The sequence below is a fragment of the Zonotrichia albicollis genome, chromosome 29 (genome assembly GCF_047830755.1).
Source record: "Zonotrichia albicollis isolate bZonAlb1 chromosome 29, bZonAlb1.hap1, whole genome shotgun sequence".
Classification (NCBI taxonomy): domain Eukaryota; kingdom Metazoa; phylum Chordata; class Aves; order Passeriformes; family Passerellidae; genus Zonotrichia; species Zonotrichia albicollis.
In genome coordinates, this window is record NC_133847.1 from 2497797 (window position 1) to 2522097 (window position 24301).

The 24301-nt window shown below is 49.3% G+C and overlaps 1 protein-coding gene across 2 annotated transcripts in view; it reads right to left on the bottom strand.

Annotated features, from left to right (window-relative positions):
- Window positions 1-309: 309 nt before the first annotated feature.
- BTBD2 (BTB domain containing 2) overlaps window positions 310-24301 on the bottom strand; it is a 29190-nt gene continuing 5198 nt past the window's right edge. Inside the window, exons 2-9 of one of the 2 annotated variants that reach the window (XM_074528788.1) lie at window positions 21220-21339; window positions 17222-17378; window positions 13538-13643; window positions 12546-12743; window positions 6775-6967; window positions 5081-5168; window positions 3717-3863; window positions 310-2879 (exon numbers count right to left, since the gene is read on the bottom strand). In XM_074528788.1, the coding sequence (XP_074384889.1) occupies window positions 2718-2879; window positions 3717-3863; window positions 5081-5168; window positions 6775-6967; window positions 12546-12743; window positions 13538-13643; window positions 17222-17378; window positions 21220-21339 (1171 nt within the window). In that variant the 3' untranslated portion in view covers window positions 310-2717. The remainder of the gene's footprint in view (window positions 2880-3716; window positions 3864-5080; window positions 5169-6774; window positions 6968-12545; window positions 12744-13537; window positions 13644-17221; window positions 17379-21219; window positions 21340-24301) is intronic. The other variant, XR_012577246.1, reaches the window with a different exon arrangement.

A 24301-nucleotide genomic window follows, 5' to 3' on the forward strand; every position in this document is an offset into this window, starting at 1 on the left:
AGGCAACTTTTAGTTCATTTAATTATCAAAAACCTCCAATCCAGGTTTAAGAAATTCAGTCATAAAATGACATCACCCAGACCAGAGTGTGCCCACTCTGCCATCCTGCTGCCTCCTACCACCACCTCATACCCTGAGGGTCAGGACTCCCCAGCAGTGGCTACCAGGCCTCAGGAGCTCTGGGATGTGGCTCATCCCACAGCCCACGGATGGGAAGCTGGGGGAGATGGACCAGGAGCCAGCACGGCCCAGATCTCCCCTCCACCATTCCCTCAGCCATCACTCTCCTCCCATCACAAAGAAACCTCATAAAGACAACCTGGATGTCTTTATTGTTTTCCTATTTACAAATCACAAAGCTGGCCAAAAAGCAGAGTGTGAACACGGGACGAGAGCATCGGATACATTCATCAAAGAGCACAGGAGCGGGCGGGGCCGCTCTGCTGGAAGGTGACGTGGTACAACAGAATGGCTCATACTTCTGGGAACAGGCATGTCCAACAAGGAATTACATTCATCTATCTACAAAAGCCAGAATTGCATCAAACTGCAGAAAAGCCAGAAGAACAGAAGTTGCTCAGGTGTAGTTCAGAGTTTGACTCCTCTCCCTCCCTCCGTGACAGGACAAGCTGCCAGACCTGCCCCGCGCAGGGAGGGCAGGAAGGTGGGATCTGGGACGAGAATCTGTGTAACAAAATAATCATGAGAACAACAGAACTTCCAGGGAACAGCCGGGGAGGCTCCCCTGCAGCGGGGCAGGGCCTGGCCCAGCCCTGCTCCTCCCAGAGCCGAGTGCCCGGCTCTGCTTCTCCCAAATTCCAATTACTCCACTACTGCCCCCTGTACCTGATGCCCCGAGGTGCAGAACCCACAGCAGAGCCCCTGGAAGGTGCAGCTCCAGCACGGCCCTGGCTGCCAGCAGTGACATTCTTGGGAGAGGGGTGGTGACAGGAGCAGGCACAGTCACAGCCTGATGGGCACGGAGCCTGTGAATCCACCCCACAGCACTGTCTGCACTGCACACAGTTGGGTTCAGTCACCAGGTCACAGACCCAGGTTGGGATTTTTTTCTATTTTTTTCTCTTTTTTGAGTACTGGCCATATTAGAACCATCCCACCTGGGAGCAGGTTGACAATACACAGCTCACACCATCTCCCTGGAGCACAGAGCACACTCTGCTGCTGAGGAGGTGCAGGGCATTCCCAGGCTCAGGAGGAGACTCCAGCCCCAGGATCCCGGCTGGGGCAGCAGGAGGAGGAGGACAAACCCTGCTCCAGCCAAGGACAGCCAGGTTCTGACTTGCAGCAGGGAAATCCAGTGGCAGCAGCTGCCCAGGGAGTGGCAGTGGCTCCGTGTGCTGGAGCAGGAGCTTGGAGAAGGGGCCCTGAGGCAGCACCACCCCAGCCAGGCCCACGCAGGCTCCAGGGGCTCCGGTCCTGCCAGGCTGAGCTTGATTCCAGAGGAGGGAGGAAGAGTCTGGTGGTCTTCACTCGTGGGCAGTGAGGGTGGGGCTGGACCAGCCTCCCCCTCTCTGACAGCCACGGGGAAAAGCAGCTGGCCCTGAACAAGGGGTGTCCTCAAGGCCACCGAGCTCCACAGCTCAGCAGTGATGTCTGTGATCCCCTCCCGTGCCTGCCAACAGGCAGTGTGCAAACACACACCAGCACACAGAACATTCCACCTTCTCCTGAACCATTTGGTAAATCCTTGTCCATCTGCTGCATTGTAGTAACAGGCAGGGGCACATCCAGCCTCTCCTCCTGCTCCCATCAGGGGTGAGGCAGCAATGCACAGGAACAGAGGGAAACACATGGAAACGTGCATGGAAATGCAGGAATGCCCTGGAGCAGGTGAGGCAGGTGCCCTTCTGCTTCAACCAACAAACCCTGGCACTCTGCAAAGGACAATGACCAGTGACAACAACAGAGCTGGGGCTGCCCAGGGCTGAGCTGGGCATCACCAGCCCGTGGGACGTGCCAGGGCTGTGGAAGCAGCACCACGGGGACGCAGAGGGCAGGAGGAGCTGCCCCTGCCCACTCTGCAGGGCGGTCACCTCGCTGCCCGAGGTGAAGATTGTCACACATGGGTGGGAAGAGCAGGAAAATGCCTCAGTCCCTCCAGAGGAGCTCAGCTTTGAGGTCTCCAAGCCTGTGTAGTGCTGGAACAGCAAAGCCTCAGGGAAAAGGCCACTTCCATGGCTTCTGAAGGCGGCTCTGTGTGCTGAGGCTGCTGGGAGGGAGGGAAGGTGCTGGACACGGGCTGGCCAAGCCCTGCAGTGTGGCCTGGACTGCTGAGCTGGGGCAGAGCAGAGGCCACCCAGCCCTGCCCGAGTCTGCTGCAGGACCATCTCCTCATGGCAGTGAAACCACAACCAGAGCCACTCGTTGCCTTGTTTCTGACTGGTGGAAAAGCATCTACATTCATTACAGTCCAAAAAACGCACGTTGTTAGAGAGGGTTAATCAGGAGGTGAAAAACAACAAGCCACAGACAACCTACAAATGGTACTGGGACAGCAGCTGGGCTGCACGGGGCCACCAGCTGGCCGGGCACCTGAGAGCAGCAGCAGCACTAGCACAAGGCAGGAGATGAGCTTTGAAATGGTTTCACTGTGACCTTTGGCTAGTGTGGCTCCAATTGGTGTGGTCAAACTCAGCCAGAGATTCAGTTTGGGAGGTGGCAGGGAAGAGTCGAGTCCAGGGGGGCTGGCAGTGGCACTATGTGTAGAAGATGATCTCTGGGATTTGTCCATCCTCCACCGAGGTGCCGTTGTTGTTCCCAGCCGCGTAACAGAACGTGAAGCAGGTTTTGGCTCCCGTTGTTGGTGATTCATGGATCACTTTGCGCAGTCCTTTGGTTCCATAGTGGGAATCTGGACCCTGCAGGGGCCAGGGAAGACAAGGACAGGTCAGGACCCCTCTGCTGCTGCCCAGGCTCTCTGGTGGGTTTGCAGTGTGGGGATCTCAGCTCCTCCCTTTTCCTCCGCAATGTGCACTCAGGTACTCTGAGCTCAATCCAATCTATCAGAACTCAACACTAATTTAACCATTTAACATATGAACTTTTTGAGGCCACTGCAGCAGGCTCTGGGTTACACACTGCAGAACTGACAGCTCAGCTGTCCACACCAAAAAAACCACCCACCCCCTCCCCAGTGAAACACCTGCTCAGTGCTGTGAGACAAGTCAAAAACTGTCACAGACATCTTTTATGGAAAATCCTTTCCTTAGGATGTTTCCTCCTGAGAAGCTGAAAGGCCCAGGAACAAAATGTAAACATTGATTATCTGCTGCTGTGGAATGCAACAGGTGCATCTGTGATTGGTCTCATGTGGTTCTTTCTAACTAATGGCCAATCACAGTCCAGAGAGTCCAAGCCACAAGCCTTTGTTATCAGTCTTTCTTTTTCTATTCTTAGCCAGCCTTCTGATGAAATCCTTTCTTCTATTCTTTTACTATAGTTTTAATGTAATATATATCATAAAATAATGAATCAAGCCTTCTGAAACATGGAGTCAGATCCTCATCTCTTCCCTCATCCTCAGACCCCTGTGAGCACGGTCACAAAGAGCCAGCTCTGAATGCTGGGGGTGAACGAGCCCATGGAGCAGCAGGGCCCACAGAGACCTTGGGGATTGCACCACTGGCCTTGAAGGACACAGAGCAAGGCCAGGCTGCACTGATGACCCACAGCAGCTGCCCCCACCCCGCTGGTACCTTTAGAGTAGCACAGGCTGTGTAGTTGACGTTGGGTAAAATCTCCACGGGCTCCTTGAACATGACGCGGAAGGTGTTGGAGGAGCCGTCGCAGCTGAAGCCGGTGTCATTCTGCCCCAGCACGGTGTTGCTGTCGGTGTGGATGATCTGCAGCACACACAGCGTCAGCTTCCAGTGGGCACTGCCCACGTCAGTGTCCCTGAGCTGGGCTGAGCCCCGGGCACTCCCACATTGACCAGCCCTGAGATGAGTGCACTGCCCATCACTCTGACACCCATCAATGCTGTGGTCACAGAACCGCAGAATCTGGGGTGGGATGGACCTTAATGATCACAGAATTTCATTTGGGATGGACCTGAATGATCACAGAATTTGAGTTGGGATGGACCTTAATGAATACAGAATTTCATGTGGGATGGACCTTAATGAATACAGAATATGGATTGAGATGGACCTTAATGATCACAGAATTTCAGTTAGGATGGACCTTAATGATCACAAAATTTGGGTTGGGATGGATCTTAAGAATCACAGAATTTGGATTGAGATGGACCTGAATGATCACAGAATTTCATTTGGGATGGACCTTAATGAATACAGAATATGGATTGAGATGGAACATAATCACAGAATTTGGGTTGAGATGGACCTTAATGATCACAGAATTTGGGTTGAGATGGACCTCAAAGATCATCCATCTCCAATCCCCCTGCAGGATCAGGGATGCCACCCACTATCCCAGATTGCTTCAAGCCACATCCTGGGCTTGAACTTTCAGGGCTGAGGCAGCCACAGCTGCTCTGGGCCCCTCTGAGCTCAGCACAGAGCTGTGGGCTCAGGTCCCCTCCTCCCCCAGAGCTCAGGGCAGCAGGATGGGCCCTGACAATAGAGTGAAATGCTGGCAGCCTGTGCCCATCCCTGTGCCCTGTGTGCTGGAGTGACTCCTGGGGACAGCCCTCCTGCAGTGACCCACACGGGGTGGCACAGGGGCACCCAGAGCAGGCACACAGCACCCATGGGCTCCACCTGCTCTTGGGCCAGGATCATGATGGACTTGAGACAACTGAGCCTCTCCCAGCCCGCCCAGGGTGGGAAATCAGGCACAGCTGCTTCCCAAAGTGCCTCCAACTGCCCCAAAGCTGGGAGCAGAGCTGGGGAGATGCTGCAATGACGTGTGCAATGAAATCAAGAGCAATAATCCTTCTGATCCCCAGTGCCCCATCTGGCCCCTGCCACATGTGCCAGCCCCCCTGCCCAGGGACACACAGAATCCCTCTGAACCTCAGGTTCTGTTACAGATTCACTAAAATGTGTTTGTCAGCCCCTAAAACAGGCAGGATTTTTAAGGCAGCAGAGAGAATTACCTGTATGTTTACTTGGTAATCCGTTGGCCCGTGTATGGATCCGTATAATCCAAACCCAACTACAAATATCCTTTTGTTTACTGAGAACCTGCAGGAACAGAGCAGGAAAGTCAGTCCAAACCTGCCCCTCCTGTATTGCTCCAGTACAAAGCTGATACACAAATATCTCCACTTGTGCTGATTTTACATCTCTGATTTAATCAAACCCACACAGAGTTAAGTGCAGCCCTTCCTAAGAGGTGAAACCCTGCACAGGAACCATCAGCTGCACACTCACACCTCTGACTGCTCCAGGGACAAACACAAAGCTGCACAATCCCATCCCAAATTTCAGGGTCCAGGCTCAGGAAGTGTTTCCAGGTTGTGGCAAAACATCAGCACCCCCAAACACCCTCCAGGCCCAGGCAGGGGTGTGGAGCAGTGCCCACCTCCCAGAGCTCTGCCCAGCAAACACCACTGGGGATTTCAGTGCTGAGCACTGGGAATTGCTCACCTGCTGCTGGGTATTTATTTGTTTTTATTATATTTATTTATTATTGTTCACCTGCTGTTGGGTATTTATTTATTTATTATTGTTCACCTGCTGCTGGGTATTTATTTATTTTTAATATATTTATTTATTATCGTTCACCTGCTGCATTCCAAATTTACCAAGAGCACACATAAGGATTCAGCCACTCCTGAGTGCATGAATCTCTGCTGCCCAAGGAAAAAGGGGAAGGGTCTTTGCCCCACTACAGCTCCACCTTCTCAGGCAGCAGAAGCCTCAGGGTCTGCCAAGCTGCCAACAGCATTTCTTCATCCATCCACCAACTCTTTTAGCCCTGCAGTGTTTCCAGAACAAACACCTGGGACAGGCTGGAAGCCTCAGCTCTGCAGGCAGCTGGAATATTGGAATATTCAGTGTTGGAACTGACCCTGATGCTGCAGAGGCTGAACCTGAAGTCAAACCCAAACTCCAAAATGTCTGTGAGTGTTGGAGGTGGGAGCAGGGGAGTGGAGCAGAGGATCTCAGCAACAGCTCCAGTGCAACAGAACCATCTTAAAGTTGTGAAAAGCTTCATTGCTGCAAGTTCCCTTCCACCCACGATGAACACAAAGCAGGGAAGAACCCCAAAGCTTCCTGATTCCCTCCTGTCCTGCTCTCATTTCTGCCTTGGGAACACAAAGCACCATTTCCCAGCCACACCTGCCAGTCTCTCACTGTAACTGGGCTCTGCTGGTTGTCACAAGCTCAGGTCTGAACAAACTGGGTGGCAGCAGAACTCTACCCCAACCCCTCTCTGCAACAATGAGAGGTTAAGGGGCTTCAACAAGACACTGCAATGCTCCCCACTGACACTGGAGCAGGGAAGCCACCTGATGGAGCACTGCTTACCTGTCCCCCACAAAACATGGCAGGGGGACAATTGGTGACAACTCATTTATGTGCCCCTAAGCTGCAGGAAGCCTTTGGGGGGTTATTGCCCTCCCTTTCCAGGGGCCTGTGCTGGGAGCCACGTTTCCTGAAAGCCTTTGCCAACAGAGATGCAAAGTGGAGGTCAGTGCACCAGGCGCTGGCTCTGCCCGGCAGAACCCCTTCCCTTTGGGGTCACACGGTGGGAATTCGGGGTCTAGCACAGAACCTTGAGTGTTTAGAGCAGTGGGAAGCTCAGGAACACGAGCCCAGGGGTGGGAATGGGCGCAGAGCTGACCTGATCCTGTCACTCGTCCCACTGTACCCCCAGCGGCTCTCCACCTGCTGGAAGCGGCTGATGCTGCACTCCTTGCCCCGCAGGCAGCACCGGGGCCGGTCGATGAACTCCACCCGCGGCTTCGGGTTCACGGTGAAGTGCAGGAACAGGCTCACCACCTCCCGGTCCGTCAGGATCCCCGACTGGGCAGGCCCTGCAGAGGGGAGGGAGGGGCGGTGCCGTCAGCATCAGGGACCCTCAGGGATGATCAGCCCAGCCCTGTCCCTGCACAGCCACCCCAAACCCCACCCTGAGCACCCTGGGAGTGCTGGTCTGGGCTGGGAGAGACCTTAGGGACCATCTTGTTCCACCTTGCACCAGCCCAGGCTGCTCAGAGCCCTGTCCAGCTCTGGCACCCTGGGCAGCAGCAGCCACTGAGAGTTCAGGTGACACCAGGGGTGACAGACACGACCCCACTGCCTGCACTGCCAGCACAGCCAGCTCCACACAGGCTCAGAGACCGCACAGCCCATGGAACCTGGAATGTCCTCAGTGGGAAGGGACCCTCAGGGATCATTGATCCAGCCCTGTCCCTGCACAGCCACCCCAACAGCCCCACCCTGAGCAGTCCTGGGAGCTCCTGCAGCTCTGGCAGCCTTGGCACCATTCCCTGGGCAGCCTGGGCAGTGCCCAGCAGCCTCGGGGGGCAGAACCTTGCCCTGAGCTCCATGCCAAGGCCTGGCACAGCTGCAGCCCTTGCTGGGCTCCTGTCCCTGTGCCAGAGCAGAGCTCAGCCCCTGCCCCTGTGCCTGCCCTGGGGAGGAGCTGCAGCCCCCGAGGAGCCTCCCCTCAGTCTCCTGGGCTGCAGCTGAACCAGCCAAGTGCCCTCAGCTGCTCCTCAGCCCTTCCCCAGCTCCGTGTCCCTCCTCTGGGCACTCTCCAACAGCTCTGGGTCCTGCTGGTATTGTAGGTATAAGCTGTTAGATCTTAAGATGTTGAAGGAACTCCTTAATCATGAACATGTGCGGTCACCATGTTTGAATTAGCTCTTTCTCTCCTCCCTATTTTGCCCTTGTTAAAAGGTTTTTTGCAGAGCCCCATCTTCCTGGAAATTAAAAGTTGTCATCTTTTTGCTCAAAATTTTTCAGTGCCCACAGTAGCACAATTTTCAGTGTTCTTGCACCAATATGTTTTTTTAGCTTCAACAGCTGTTTTTGTTTCTTGCTTGTGCAGATAGAGCTGTTACCCAGCTTTTATTCTGGTAGATTGGACAGGTGTGGGACTGGAGCTGAACCAGCCAAGTGCCCTCAGCTGCTCCTCAGCCCTTCCCCAGCTCCGTGTCCCTCCTCTGGGCACTCTCCAACAGCTCAGGATCCTTCTGATCTTGTGGAGCCCCAGAACTGCACAAGCAGAAGGAATCCTCTGGGGTTTTCATGGGGAAACAAGCCTGACCTGCAGCTGGGAGCAGACTAAACCCCCATCAGAGCTGGGATCCCAGTGGTGCATCAGGATATTAAATCCCAGACAAAGGTGCTGCCCTTATCCACAGGGCAGTCATGGGCTGCAGAGCCTTCATGGAACGTGGAACTGTGATTAACTGTGGAGCCCAAATGCACTGGGCTACCAAAAACACCCCAAAGCAGTTGATCCTTGCCCCACTCCTGGAAGTGCCAACATTGGTGAGAGATGGGGATTTCCAAACATCCACACCAGTGGTTCAGACACAATGGAGGACCATGAGGGGGAGGGAGAGAGACTGTCATGCAGTTACCATCAACTCAAAAAGTTGGAGAGTATTTTTACTCAAGACAAAGGTGGTTCAGCTCATTCCTTCAGGCATTTAATCCACAACTTGCATTTGAATACCTTTATTGTAGAACCTTGGGAAAAAATGCCAATGATTTCAACAAGAGGTTCTCATCTTTTCTCCAGTAACAAGACACTTTTTCCAGAGTGATCACAGAATCCCAGACTGGTTTGAGTTGGAAGGGACTCTAAAGCTCATCCAGTGCCACCCCTGCCATGGCAGGGACACCTTCACTGTCCCAGCCTGGCCTTGGGCACTGCCAGGGATCCAGGGGCAGCCCCAGCTGCTCTGGGCAAGCAACTCAGTGATGCTAAAAATCTTTGCAAACTATTTGAAATATTTTCAAAAGTGAAACTGGATAAAATTAGCCTGTTAGCCTAACACTCAAAAGCTTCTCCACAGCTGTTTGCACATGGCTTTGAACAGAAACAAAACCATTGAGTAGTGGGGAAACAACAGCAGTTAAAAGCTCTTTAACGTGGAGAACAAATGCCCAGCTCCTTGTAGACCCAAAACTACTTGTAGCTGGTTAAATTCAGCATGATATTACCCAGACAAAACCTGGCCCAATGATGCAATGGGGAGAGACTCAAGAATTCAAGGAAGTTGACTCCTCCAAAGGTAAATGAGCTTCTGGATACTTTGTTCAGCAAAAATCAGCCTGGTTGATGTGTCTGAACTCATCCTGTGTTGTTGCATCTCACTTCTGCAATGTTTCAAATTCCCTGCTCTGAGGGGAGGGAGGGACACATTTGCCAGTTAAAACATCTTCATGCAAAACCCCACGTTTGATAGCAGATTATACAATCAACTGGTGAAACCACTGCTGTGAAATTCCCTCTTTTCTTGGCTTTTGGGGGAGAGGGGTGTGGAGGGGAAAGGTTTCCCTCGTCTGTCTCTGCTGTGATCACCACAGAAATCAGAGAAATCAGAGTCACTCAGAAAAAGGACAGAGCTGAAGGAATTCCAAGTTAATTCCTTATTTAAGGAACAGCTGATCACTGCAGCCCTCCAGGTTTGGGGGTTTGTTCATCTTATGGAGAAAACTTAAAGCACAAAGGTCCAAGCAGGACAGGCAGTTTGTGACAAACATGGGGAGGGGCACTGGCACTCCCAGCTCAAAGCTTCAACCCAAACATGCCAAAATTAACACTTTCCTTGCAGTGAGAGAATGATACAAGGCCACAAGGAAGGACTGAAAGAAACAGGATCTGCAGAAAGATGAAAGATCTCTGCTTCACTGAATAAACCCACATTCCCTGAGGCCACATCACAGCTGGGACAGGCCAAGCAGAGAGTGGGGACCAAGTGTGAAGCCCAGATTGTCCCCTTACTGAGAGCCCTCCTCACGTGGGAACAGGGACAGGAAGGGCTGAGGGCAGCGCTGCCCTGAGAAGTGACCTGCAAAGGAAGGGTCAGTGCCCCTGTTTGCTCCTGTGTACACAGCACTGCAGCCTGGAAACAGTGACAGTCTGGAAAATGGCTCCACTGTGTCTTTTTAGCATGAAAACTCTTTAAGGCAATTGCCAGCTTCCAATCCCCAGGGAATCCCCAGAGGATGAAGTAAAAGACAACAAGCAATGGAAAGAAAACAAGGCAATCTATAGTCCAAGCTGTGAAATGAGTTAGACATCTCTGTGGATCAAGATCTTAATGTAAACTTGAAAAATAGTTTGAGACACAGACTAAACAACACCAAGTTTGCAGCTCAAAGAACAGCTTCAAAGTTTTTGAGATATGGGGCTCTGCTCTGAACAGCATTGGCAAGACAGGACCAACACCAGCACAGGCAGAGGATGGGGAGAAACATCCCCACTTCTCTTTGGGAACAGGCTCTGGCCAACACCAATGATTCACAACTGCATCAGCTTTGTGCAGTTTAAACACTTGGGATGGCTGGGAAGGGGAGCAGGTGAACCCCAGTTTGGATCCTTGCTCTAAACTGAACCCCAGTTTGGATCCTTGCTCTAAACTGAAGCCCAGTTTGGATCCTTGCTCTCAACTGAAGCCCAGTTTGGATCTCTGCTCTAAACTGAAGCCCAGTTTGGATCTCTGCTCTAAACTGAAGCCCAGTTTGGATCCTTGCTCTAAACTGAAGCCCAGTTTGGATCTCAGCTCTCAACTGAAGCCCAGTTTGGATCTTTGCTCTCAGCTCAATGGAACAGTAACCATCCAACCGTGCTGTGAGAGCAAACCCAGCTGTGATCCCCCTGCTCCTCCCAGGGGAGCACCACAGCTTAAAAATGAGAGAATGGGCATGGATGAAAACAGCCTTCAGACAGTGGATTTTGTTATCATAGAATCACAGGAGAGTGTTGGAAGGGCCCTTAAAGCCCAGCCAGTGCCACCCTCTGTCATAGGCAGGGACATCTTCCACTATCCCAGGGCACTCCAAGCCCTGCCCAGCCTGGCTGTGGGCATTTCCATGGATGGGGCAGCCACAGCTGCTCTGGGCACCCTGTGCCAGGGCCTCACACCCTATGGCACTGAAATACTACAGAATTATATATTATTATACTACAGAACTTCCTTCTGCTATCCAGTCTAACCCTGCCCTCCTTCAGGAGGCCATTCTCCCTTGTGCCATCACTCCAGGCCCTTATGAAATACCCCTCTCCAGCATTTTAGGGGGAAAATGAGGGAAAATGAGCAGGAATGTGGGGGGAATCCCATATTTAAATCACTACAGCATCCACAGAGAAAACCCTATTTTGTGTGACTCTGTAGCTGAGGGAAAGCAAGGACCAGGATTGCCAAAACACCTTTGTTGAGTTACTTCCTGCAAACTCCTCAATAGTCATCAGTGGGGAGCTTTTCCAGCATTTTAGAAGGAGAATGAGGGAAGATGGGGAGGAATATGGGAGGAATTCCATATTTAAATCACTACAGCATCCACAGAGAAAATCCTCTTTGGTGTGACTTTCTCTGTAGCTGAGGGAAAGCAAAGATGAGGATTGCCAGAACACTTTTGTTGAGTTACCTGCTGCAAACTCCTCAATAGTCATCAGTGGGAAGCTTTTCCAGCATTTTAGAAGGAGAATGAGGGAAAATGGGGAGGAATGTGGGGGGAATCTCATATTTAAATCACTACAGCATCCACAGAGAAAACTCCCTTTTGTGTGACTCTGTAGCTGAGGGAAAGCAAAGACCAGGATTGGTAGAAACACTTTTGTTGAGTTACCTGCTGCAAATTCCTCAACAGTCATCAGTGGGGAAGCCTTTCCAGCATTTCAGGGGGAGAATGAGGGAAAATGGGGAGGAATATGGGAGGAATTCCATATTTAAATCACTACAGCATCCACAGAGAAAATCCTCTTTGGTGTGACTTTCTCTGTAGCTGAAGGAAAGCAAAGACCAGGATTGCCAGAACACCTTTGCTGAGTTACTTCCTGCAAACTCCTCAAGAGTCATCAGTGGGGAGCTTTTCCAGCATTTTAGAAGGAGAATGAGGGAAGATGGGGAGGAATGTGGGGGGAATCCCATATTTAAATCACTACAACATACACAGAGAAAACCCTGTTTTGTGTGACTTGACTCTCTGTAGCTGAGGGAAAGCAAAGACCAGGATTGCCAGAACACCTTTGCTGAGTTACCTGCTGCAAATTCCTCAACAGTCATCAGTGGGGAAGCCTTTCCAGCATTTCAGGGGGAAAATGAGCAGGAATGTGGGGGGAATCCCATTCATAAATCACTACATCATACACAGAGAAAATCCTCTTTGGTGTGACTTTCTCTGCAGCTGAGGGAAAGCAAAGATGAGGATTGCCAGAACACCTTTGCTGAGTTACCTGCTGGAAACTCAATAGTCATTAGTGGGAAGCCTTTCCAGCCTTTTAGGGGGAAAATGAGGGAAAATGAGCAGGAATGTGGGGGGAATCCCATTCATAAATCACTACATCATCCACAGAGAAAACTCCCTTTTGTGAGACTCTGTAGCTGAGGGAAAGCAAAGATGAGGATTGCCAGAACACCTTTGTTGAGTTACCTGCTGCAAACTCCTCAATAGTCATCAGTGGGAAGCGGATAAGGGAGAGAGCTTTGCCCAGAACCTTGCGCTTGTTCTCTGGAATCACCTGGAGCTGCTGCCGCTGACACTCGGCCTCGGACCAGCGCACCACGGCGTTGAACAGGCGAACCTCCCGGATCCCCAGCGTGTCCCTCTCCAGCACTGCCACCAGCGTGTCTGCAGGGCACCACAACAGGCACAGCTTCAGCCTCTCAACCCCAAACCAGCCCCCTGCACCTCGCCAGGAGCGCCCTGCGCACGGCCAAGGGGATGCTGAACCGACAGCATCGCCCGAAAGTGCTGCCTGCAGCCTCTGAGGAAGGTTTATCTGAATATTCCATCAGCAAGGAGCTCACTGGAGCAGCAAACAGAGCCCATTTCATTGGCGTGTTCATGCAAGTGCAGGAGGATGAATTGCAACTTGCTTGACGTCAAATTTGGATGAAATAAGCAGCGTGGAAGCCAGAAGGTGACCCGTGCCTTACCTCCACAGCCCATCTCATTAGCAGAAGGTTAAAGCCTGAATTTTAATGTTCATTAACTGTGCCCAGCAAGTTTGGAAACTGCAGACGGTAATTAAAATAGCCAGTCCTTGCTTCCAAAAACACAACACCTTTTCAACTCCAAAACCTGACAAAGACTTGGGGAAGAAAGCCAACTCTACAAAAAAAGGCAAGTTTACACCCACCCAAAACCTGCCAACATCAACACAGGAAGCAGGCTTTGTGTCATGCCCAGAAAACTCAAGTTGCACCAAAGTAAGCAGATTCCAGGGGATTTCTGCAGGCAAGGCAGCAAACTCTTTGGCAAATTCCCTGTTTCCAGCCACTCTGTGCCAGAGACTGTTCAACTGATTGCTCCAGAACAGCCAAGCCACAAGTGCCAAGCATTATTAACCTGTAACAACTTTGGAGACAAGCTGGTTATGAAAGCAGGGAGAGAGAGAGAGGGAGGGGTGGAAAAGAGCTTACCCAGGTCAATGTCTGTAAACCCCTCTGCATTGAGGGCATCTGAGGTGTTCTTGTCTATGTTCTCCAGGCACAGGCTGGCCAGCTGGGGCTCATCAAACAGCCGGGCCTAGGCAGGAAAGAGCAGCATTAACAGAAAAGGTATTTTAAAGTTTACTCTAAGAACCCCCCTTCCCCTCCCACAGCCCATCTTCATTAGCAATACCATGCCTGACTGCACCAGGAATCCACTGGGCCTTTCACAAGCAGTTAAGCATGACAAGGCAAACACTAGAAAATTCTGTGTTTGGCAGCAGCCCTGGTTCAGCTGTGCATGTCTTCAGGCACGTCTTTGTTCTAACCCAGCCTGGGTGCTCTGCAGCACCACACTGACCCTGTCAGCTGAGCACAGGCAATTTTGACTTCATTTTTCTATTTACAAGAAAGCTTTGCCCGGTGACTCCAGGCCTGCTTGCTCTAGGAATAATGCAGAGGCAGCTTATTCTGTAAGAACAGCCACACTGATCTTGTGCATTAGCAGGAAAAAGCTGCAGCAGCAGTGCCTGGGTGTCCTGGGGAGCCCTGCAGGGTACACAGCCTGCTCAGTGCATTTCCATGTTTTGCACAGAAACAGCTACTCTAATCCAGTTCCCTTAAAGAATTTGTCCCAAAATAGGTTACTACTCCAAGAAAAGCCTTACACAGCCTGGAGAGCTGCTCAGAATTTCTCTGCCCAACTTAAGTGAAGTCTTGTAACAATTTTGCTGCCACTTCAGATCACCCTGGACTGCCATGTGTTAGCAGCCCTGTGCCCAGCATAAGCAGAAATGGGTGGAACACACAAAAAACACTAAATGATCTCTTATTTCAGTGCTTTGGTTTTGTTGTTTAGGAAGGAAGTGCCTTGATTCACACCTAACAAGAACACACCAGACTTGAACTCGCTGCCACCAGTAAGGTTTAAAATTCTTGTTTTGGGCTGGGAATTCCATCACTCAGGAGGTGCCTTTCAGCATCTTCTGCTTCACCCCCACTCGTGGCACGCAGAGCTCAGCAAGGCTAATCTTTGTGCTGAGACCTCAAGTGCAGGAAGCTGAAACAACAATTTCTCAGGGCCCAGGGAAACTTCAGCAGTTGTCACCTGCTCCAGGGGCTGGAGGGCTGCCAGTGCCTTTACACTCTTGGCACCAAGAGCTGTGACTGACTCAGACTTTACTACTGGAGTGGCTCTTTGGACACGTGAGGACTCCAGTTACACTCCCAGAGCTCTCCCCCACAGCAGCTCCAGGCAAGCTTTATTTCCTTGCTGATCAAAGTGACACTTGGATGTGTGTCTGGCATGAAAGAGGATCAGGGCTCACTGAGAGGCACAATCAATTAGGAAAGCTGTTTGCCTCTGATATTTCTGCCACTGATCAGCAGTTGCTTGAGACAGACAGTGACACAGCTGCTGGACCAGCAGACTGGGCAGGCACACACAAAAGGAGGTTTAGGGCTCTACCAGGGATCTCAGCTCCATGATCTTAAGAGTATTGGACAATGTCTTGTACAAGATACATCTCAGGTCTGTAATTTACTGAAGATGGGGCTGGTTTGATGCAGTGAAAGCAGAACAGGTAGGTGTTCACACTGCAGGACCAGGAACAAGAGGGCTGTGAGAAGAGATCCTTTCAGTGAGGTGCAGCCAGTCACCAAGATCAGGCACGGTTCTCAAGCAAGACCTGCCTCAAACATCTCAGACTTGATACAGAGAAATAGTGAACATCAGACTAGATGGGAATCATCACTGATGATCATACAGAATGAACAAGCCACAGACAAAAGGCATCAGGAAAGCTTTTCCCCATCTGGCATTTCACCTGCCTCAGTGCCACTGATAGAGTGCCAGGCAGTATTTTGTTTTTGGCACCTGGAACACAAGGGTATCTTCCTCCTTTGTCAAACAAGGACCTTTGTGACCTGGAAGGAAGTCACCACAAACTTAAATATTACCTTGCCAAAGCTACAAACTCAAGTGTAGAGATACAGGAAGCCACAAAAAATCTCTGCATGAGGAATACCACCAAAAGCCAACACCTCTAACCCATCATGAGGCAATGGTAGCCTAAGATTCCTCCCCAAAACTTCAGTCTATGGGAAAGATCTGCTCTCAGCTCCTGGCTAACAACTCCTGATCTTTCAGATTGCAATGCTGAACCCAAAGAAGGGGAAAGCTGCAGTGAAGAAACTGCAATTATCCCACCATGCATCAGATGGGAACAGATTTGGCTGCCATTGCCCAATCAAGAGCCTTCAAGTCCTGGATCTGCCTCTGGAAGCGCAGTGTGGATCCCTCCCTGTCTCAGGGGCTGCCTCATGTTCATGGCACTGGAAAAGGGCCAGGTTAAAGATGATGGGTGAAGAAGGCCATGGAGTGTTGCAGCTGAACCTAAGCAGTGACAAGTGACTACAAACAGCAGTGAGACACGGAACTACTTTGAGAACTGATCCAAATATTTAAACTAACAAAATATATCCCAGCCTACTCCTGAGCAAAGAGCCCAGCAGTGAGTGCTTCAGGCCAGCACTGCTTCAAGACCTGCACAACTGCTGGTGCAGCCACTGCCACCCACATGGTGCCCACAGCCAGAGCCTCAGACACCTGTACTGCTCATGAGGGGAAAGATCCAGGAATGCTGGGTGAGACAGGAAATCCCTCAGAGCACCTTGGTGTGCTGGTTCCCACCTCAGTGCAGCTGGGAAGCTCCTCTGCAAGCTCTGTTTAACATCAGACACCACAGCAGCTTTCCTGAGCTGGCTGCTCAGAAATATCCTCCAGAGCCACTCCAGCCTGCCCATCCCCTGAAGGAGAGACAGTCACACACAAAGCCTGTGTGTTTCTTATTCCTACAGCACCCAGAACTGGGTGTCCCTGGCAGTGCCAGACTCCACCACACAGATGACAGCACTGTGGATGGCACCAACATGGCATCAGCTGTGTGAGAGAGAGAAGACAGGGCTGGGAAATGGGGATGAGTGATGCTCATTGAATCAACCTGCACGCAAAGTCTGATTTTTTCCAAAGTAAGCAGAAGTTGTAAACATTGTCTCCTACTTTGCTGCTTCAAGAGTCAAGTGGAAGGTGGAGGAGCCCAACCCTCAGAGAGTGGATCAGACCCAGGGCAAGGAACAGCTGCTCTGACACTCTGGGTCTGTGAGCCTTCAGTGCAGGAGGTGGAGCTGAGGAAGACGGCACCTTGCTCCTCTCCCAGGAAAATAAACCAAAGCACTCATGACAAAAGGTTTTCTTTCACCCCCACTTCAGGAAAAGTATTGCACAAAAGTCCTTCAAGGAATGGCTGAGCAGCCAGACACAGCACTGAGAGAAAGCTCAGCATTACCAGTCCTGATTCTGTAACACACGGAAATCCTCTCATTCCACTTTTCTTCTTGGCAGATGAAATCTTTCCACCCTGATAACTCCATCCCCAGCTCACACTCTGGAAGGAACCACCTGCCACAGTGAAACAGAAAGATCTGAAACAGCAGCAACATTTGCTGTGTATAATTCTTTGCAAGAACCTGCTCAGCAGTGCTGGACTCCTGTGAGGAAGAACTCAAAGCAACCCAGAGCTGCTCCACTTTGGATGATCAACTCTGGAACACCCAGAAAATTCCCATTTTCTGCCTGTGCTGGACCTTGCTGAAGGCAGATGATCACAAACTCACCTGAGTTAATAGCATGAATGCATTGTCTGCTCTGAGGTTTTTTTTAAGAAACTCCACACAATGAGCTTCAAGGGCTGGAACTGCATATTTCTTAGCTGTGTAAAGTGTTGTCATAACAGTCTCTGGTCCGATCTGAACTTCGTCTGAGTAAAGAAATCTGAAAACACGCAAACAAACATTGCTGTGGTGAATTCAGGTAACAGGGTAAAACCCCTTCAATTCATAGAAAACATGTTTGTGCCTCTGCCTGTCATCCTGGTCCATTCCCTCTGCTGGAGAGGTAGGAAGGTTTTCACATCCTTTCCATTGACTCTGGTTTACCAAGGTTTTTTTTTTAGCAGCAACTTTTAACAGCTGGGATTTCCACTGAAGCAGCTCAAACTGCCCTTGCATCTCACCACCAGCTCTTAGCCTACCCCTTATACCAGGCTAAAACAGTCTCTAAGGGAACCCCTTAAAATTCATATTTTTGGCTGTTCAATTAGAATAAATAAGGACAAAGATTCAATCTTGCCTGCTTCCCTCAGAAGAGAAGTTCCATTTTACACATTACACATACCCATCCACTGCACACAAGGTGCTTTACCCACACTCTCCTTTCTCATCTCTTCACTTCACAGACTGAATTGTTTCATTTCACGGCACAGATGTTTAAGTACAGCTCACAGTGGAATTTCAGCACAAAGCAAGAGTTAACTGCAGTGAAAAACAAGGACTGCCATGCTGCAGCAAAGCACCAGCCTTCACTGTTAGGCCAAAACAAGGAAGGACATTCATGATGTGAAAAACAAAGGAAACCTGACTGAGCCCCCTAATACCTGAACTTACTGACCAGAGACAGGAACTGAGGCTGAGCTCAGTAAAATTAGTGATGCAGTGCTTTAGTCCTTCTCACAGAATTCCAGAATGGTTTGGCTGGGAAGGGACCTTAAAAACTGTCCTGTTCCAGCCCTGCCATGGGCACAGACACCTTCCACACCTCCCAGCCCTGCCCAGCCTGGCCTTGGGCACTGCCAGGGATCCAGGGGCAGCCCCAGCTGCTCTGGGAAATCCATTCCAGGCATGGATTCCACAATTCCTGATTCCCAATCTCCCACCCAGCCCTGCCCTGTGGCAGTGGGAGCCATTCCCTGTGTCCTGTCCCTGCAGGCCTTGTCCCCAGTCCCTCTGCAGCTCTCCTGGAGCCCCTGCAGGCCCCAAAAGGGGCTCTGAGGTGTCCCTGGAGCCCTCTCCTGTCCAGGTGAGCACCCCCAGCACAGAAGCAAAGCAGATTACTTCAGTCCCCAATTCCTGCTTCCAGCCCTGCTTCCCCAAGGACTGAACACACCTGAACCCATTTCTGTTCTCACTGAAATCAAGGGCACTGCTCAAATCCCTTGGATTCCAGTCACAGGGCTTGGGATCTGCCAGGGGCTCTGAGCTCTCCCTGGAGCCTTCCCTTGTCCAGGTGAGCACCCCCAGCTCTGCCAGGGAACAATTCCTGCCCAATATCCCATCTAAATACGATCTTTTTTCCCATCTAAATGGATTTTTTTCCCATCTAAATGGATTTTTTTCCCATCTAAATGCCACTTTTTCAGTAGGAAGCCATTCCCTGTGTCCTGTCCCTGCAGGCCTTGTCCCCAGTCCCTCTCCTGGAGCCCTTCAGGCCCCAAAAGGGGCTCTGAGCTCTCCCTGGAGCCCTCTCCTGTCCAGGCTGAACAGCTCATGCAGAGCTGTGGGGTTTTTTCCTGTATCTCCTTTAAGCAGTGGAGCATTTGCCAGTCAGGATCTCAAGGACACAAAGCACAGAGATGCAATATTGTGTTAACTGTGCTTGGCATCCCTGTTCCAGGGGACATTTTGGAAACTCCAGCAATGTTTTGCTCTGCCTTTCTCTGAAGGGGACACAGCAGGTTGTGTGGCTGCTGCTCCTGGAAGGGCTCTTCCAGGGGGATCCAGGCAGCTTTTCCATCTGCAGCAGAGCAGCTCCTGCTCCTCCAGCCAGAGAAGGCCAGGATGCCATTCAGGGCATCCTGATCCACAGGCAGGGAAGCACTGAAAGCAGGCTTTGTGCTGCTCCAGGGCATTTGGCAATAGCAGCATCATGCCACAGGTTAATCAATGTGGTTTGCACACACCCTTCCCCAGCCCCATTTGCACTGAGCAATCCTTTCTGTTCCAGATTAAAAGAACACAGTGGCTCTAAAACCAATTATTCGTTTACTTCAGTGACTGTGTCAGTATTTCTGTTTACCACAGTGTGTGCTAAGAGAGACAACAAGAGTGAAAAAACTGTGAAAAAACCCAGTATCCATTCAAAAGAACATTTAGACTGTAAACCCAGACAATCAGATATGTTCTTATCTTTGGGTTAACATAATAATAATAATAATAATAATAATAATAATAATAATAATAATAATAATAATAATAATAATAATAATAATAATAATAATAATAATAATAATCTTACACAATTACAGCAAACCTGTTAAAGGTCACAAGCCCACAAACTCCATCACAATCCAGCATCCAGATGGGACCTTCTGCAGAACATTCAGGATGGGCACTTGGTTCCTGGATAAGCTCCTGATCCTACAGCATTAGATCATGGCTTGGACCAAGTCCAGAGACACATGTAAGGATCAGCTGCCATTCCAGATCAGTGTTTGGAGAGACTGGTTTTACTCCAGGAACTCACACCACATACTTGGTCAGCTCTCTCCTGGAAAGCAGCACCCAAACTTCCTCTGGTACAAGGTCTGAGCATTTAAAAAGCAATTTAAAAATTCATTTCTAGATTGAAGCACCCAAGATGTCAGTGGAGCATGGGCACAGCTCAGAAGCACTGAGGTAATCTATCAATGACTTCTTCCATAAAAAATAGTCAATATTTCTGTTAAAATCCACCGAAACTTTTGTCTTTTGAGATGATGGGTTCTTGTGAGATGATGGGTTCTCTCTCGTGAAATCGCTGTTTAATCAAGTGCTGAAATCTCAGTACTGGCAGGGAAACATCAGGATTTTTGCCTCTAAATCACTGGATATTTGGGCCTCACAAATATCTAGTGAATCTGTGAATTTGATTTAAAGATAGTTACAAGCTCTGCACTCCAGAGAGATCCACATGGCTGACAGGCACACACCAATTAGAGGGATTCCCCACGTGCTGGTGTCTGCTTTAAACCGAGCCAAAGGGGAAGGGGCTCGGGGCTCCCAATTATTTCTGGCCTTTCATTCTAGCCCAGATCAATTTTAAAACATTCCAAGACAGCACAGGCACGACCAAAGCACTTTCTGAAGGCAAAGCAAAAAGTGTGCCAGAGCTATATATAGTGGCTGCTCCCAGTGGGAAGCGAGTGGGGAACATGTCAAGAGCACAGGACTGGAAACCCCTGGAAGGAGGTTACAGAAATCCTACAGAAACAGGACAATGATTCCCAGCCTCCACTCAGGATTGCTGCTGGATGTTGTACAGCACCAGCCAAGCTTAAAGGAATTGGTGAATAGGATGTTACAGCCCCTTCTTCCTCCTCCTCCAGCACACAGACTTGCAACACACACTGAAAATGTAAATTCAAACCCAGGGATAAAACCCACACAAAGGCTGATACCACATGGAATGGCTGAGATTTATTACACACCCCTGCTTACCTGTTACAACTTGCTCACGACCTAAACAAGCTCCAAGTGTTTGCAACTCACCGAGCTTTCAAAAGATCCCTTTTCCCCTCTTCTCTCAAAGAGCATTAGGATGAAACCAAACCAATGAGTGAGTAAGAAGCTATAACACAATCAATGGCCAATATTATATATATTTATATATTTTTAAATGTAGCTACAGTAGACTTTTACCCAAGAAAACAGGGATTTAACATCAGCATTTAAATACCATTGAACAGGCATTTCATTTTGGAAATTAACAATAATCTCCATTCTGCAAATACTTCCCTGCTTTCATTAAAACCAATTTTTTGCCAGACTAAATCTGTGCATCCCAGTCATCCTGTGCTTACTTGAGCAGAGCCAGGAAGGCAGCAGGCTCCACGTCAGGCAGCTCAATCTCAGTGGAGGTTGTGGCCATGCCACCATTGAACATGGCATCGAAGACAGCGCTGCCCACGGCCAGCACGAACCTAACGTGGAGAAAAAACCAAACATGCAAATAAAACCTTATGTGAAATCATATTCATATTCCAAAAAAATCCCAGGCTGGTTGCTTAGCCCTAAATCCACCCTCAGGGAAGGCAAATCGTTTGTGGAGTTAAAGCAAAAGTGTTTTGCAAGAGCAGGGAGGGTCAGGATTGCAGCTCCTTAACTGCAAAGCACCAAAGCTGCAAGAACTTCCCTCTGAGCCCTGTCCTGGCACACAGAACAGGAATGGCTCCCCACAGGCCACATTTTGGGAATTATGGAATAGAATACACATGCTTTGTAAAGCCCCTGTAGGAGCCTATGCATAACCTGTTAAAAATGCGTATTTTATGATTGGTTTGTCACAAATATTAAAATGAATATTATATGTGTTGTGTTAGAAAGTAATGCTGTATTAATTCTCTTAAGTAGTGTGTTAAATATAGTTTGGGGTTTAAAAAAATGTTAAAATAGAAACTATGCTATGTAAGATACTTGCACTGAGATAGCAGCTACAAGACACCTACATCTTTCAGAGAAAAAGAATTTATTGCTCTTTTATCAGAAGAAATTAACTTCTTCCCACCTCAAAGGTGTTGTTAAGATTCAGAAGAAGTTAACGATGACCAGACAGAATCCTGTGTTTGAATGGAATTTGTGCATCATGTATGAAGTGTATGAATATGCAACAGGTTACTGTTTTTAAGGGTTAATCCTCTGTTAACTGTGTCCTTTTTCAGGCTCGTGCTGCCCAGAAAAAGGTACCTGCACATCTGTAACTCTTTGTCTCTACTGTCTCCTAATTCAAATTGTCCAAATTATTATTATTACTCTAATTGTATTACTATTTTTATAACCATTTTATTACTATTAAACTTTTAAAACTTTAAAAACAAGTGATTAGCATTTTTCACATAATCCCAACGCTGAGAAGCAAAGAAACAGCAAAGTGAAGGAATTCAAGCTCTTCCAGCAAACAGAGCCCAAGTCTTGCTGCAACTCCCCACAGTCACCAATTGGAAACACTTCTGGAAAACTGCACACTACCCACAGGCACACACCTCTGGTGATGGCAGAGCAAGCTCCCAAAACACAGAACTGCACCAGGAGCTGCAGATGCCAAGCCCTGGCACAGGAGCTGCCCTTGCCATGTGGCTGAGAGCTTCCATGGATAAGCTGCTCTGGGCTCAGGCAAACCAGCACAGAGAGGTGCACACAAACCTCAGCACTGCTGGGAGCTTACATGGCACACAGAAGGATGTTCTGAAAGCAGGAACTTAAAACAGGTTTGATACCAAAAATTATGTCCCAGCACCCCCATACAAACAAGATGATCCTCCCCCAACAGACATCTCCTGTTTTAGGAGGAAGCTCAGGCCTGGGCTGCTGAGGGGTCTGTGTATATGTAAGCTGCTGTTCCTGCCTCAGGACTTAAAAAGCCATTTTGAAAACTTTCTTGTTCAAAAATACAGAAATGAGCTTTTGCCATGAAGGATTCCTGTGCCTGCCACCATGCAGCTCCCTGAAGTTAAACTGAAGGTCACAGCTCAGCACAGAAGGGAAGCAGAGCAGCCCAGGCTGCAGGAGATGACTGCAACCACTTCTCTACCAACTAGGAAATGGAAAAAGCTGGAATATTGCAGGTTCTTGCTGCAGGGGTTTGATGCACACTTCCAGAGAAGCAGCAAGAACTGCAGGCAGAAATTCTGAGAAGACAGCAGGCATGGAGCAGAAACCTCCAGCACTACGGGGGAATTTCAGTCAGATTTCACAGGAAATGACCTTTTAAAAGTAGGAAATTTCCATTTAAACAATGTTTTCATTTTCTCCCTTTTCCCTCCCCTCCCATCCAGAGGAGGTTTCCCAGGGATACAAAGCAGTGAAGCTCCATGGATGAGCCAGGCTCATTTGCTGTGACGGAGTTTGGCTGACGAGCTGGCTCATTGTTCCTGATGGGCTCAGGGAGCTCCGGACAAACCACAGTGGTTACAAAAAAGTACACACATGCATATTTCTGTCAAACCATTCTCAAGAAAAATGTCAAGAAAAATAAAAACCTTCCTCACAATACCAGAATTGCCAGATGAAACAAAAATCCTTGTTCCTCCAAAAGCAGCGATGGTGGCAAAACAATTGCCGGCATTGTTTGATACCAAAAATTAACATATATTAATTGCACTCTCAAATTTTCATTCTCACAGCCAGCACAGTACAGGTCCTCAATGAGCAAGAGCTTTCAGAAGCTATTTGAAAAGGGCATTCATTAAAAAAAACCCTCAAATGTTTGCTTCCATTTCAGTCGGGAACAAATCAGTCAGATTTTGTAAACTGCTGAGCCCTAATAGGATCCCAGGAGGTGCCAGAGAAACCCAGGACTCCACATCTGAAGTTCTCTTAAAGCACTAAGAGAACATAATTAACATAAGAAAATCCCTTTCTCTCTGCAGTGTTTTCTTAAGCTGCTCTAAAAGGAAAAGCAGGGATGCTCACCACTCCTCCCACACCATCCACCAGCTTCCCCCAGCCACGCAGGTCTGCAGGAGGAAGAGATGGGATTTGTTTCAGATGGGAAAATCCAACAGAGAAATTATTTTTAAACACTTTTGTGGCCAAAACAGAGTGGACTACTGAAAGGAGGCAGAGAAATAAGCAGAAATAGAACTAAAGAATTAAGAAAGCAACACCTGATTTCTCCTCATTCCCTCTGCACCAGGAAGAGCCAAAGTAAACTGACTGTCAGTGGTGAGAGTCACAGGAACTTCCTTGAGGTTAATTTGTCTTCAGAAGGATCCAAAGCTGACTACAGGCTGTGGAGGGCCTGCAAGAAAATGTCTTTCCTTCTGCTGTTTTGTTTCCTGACACAACTTTCACTGCTTCATGCTCACCTTGGCACCACTTGTCACCTGGTTTCATCTGCACACCCACCAGCACTGCTCCCTTCCCAGGCACTCCAGTAACACCAAT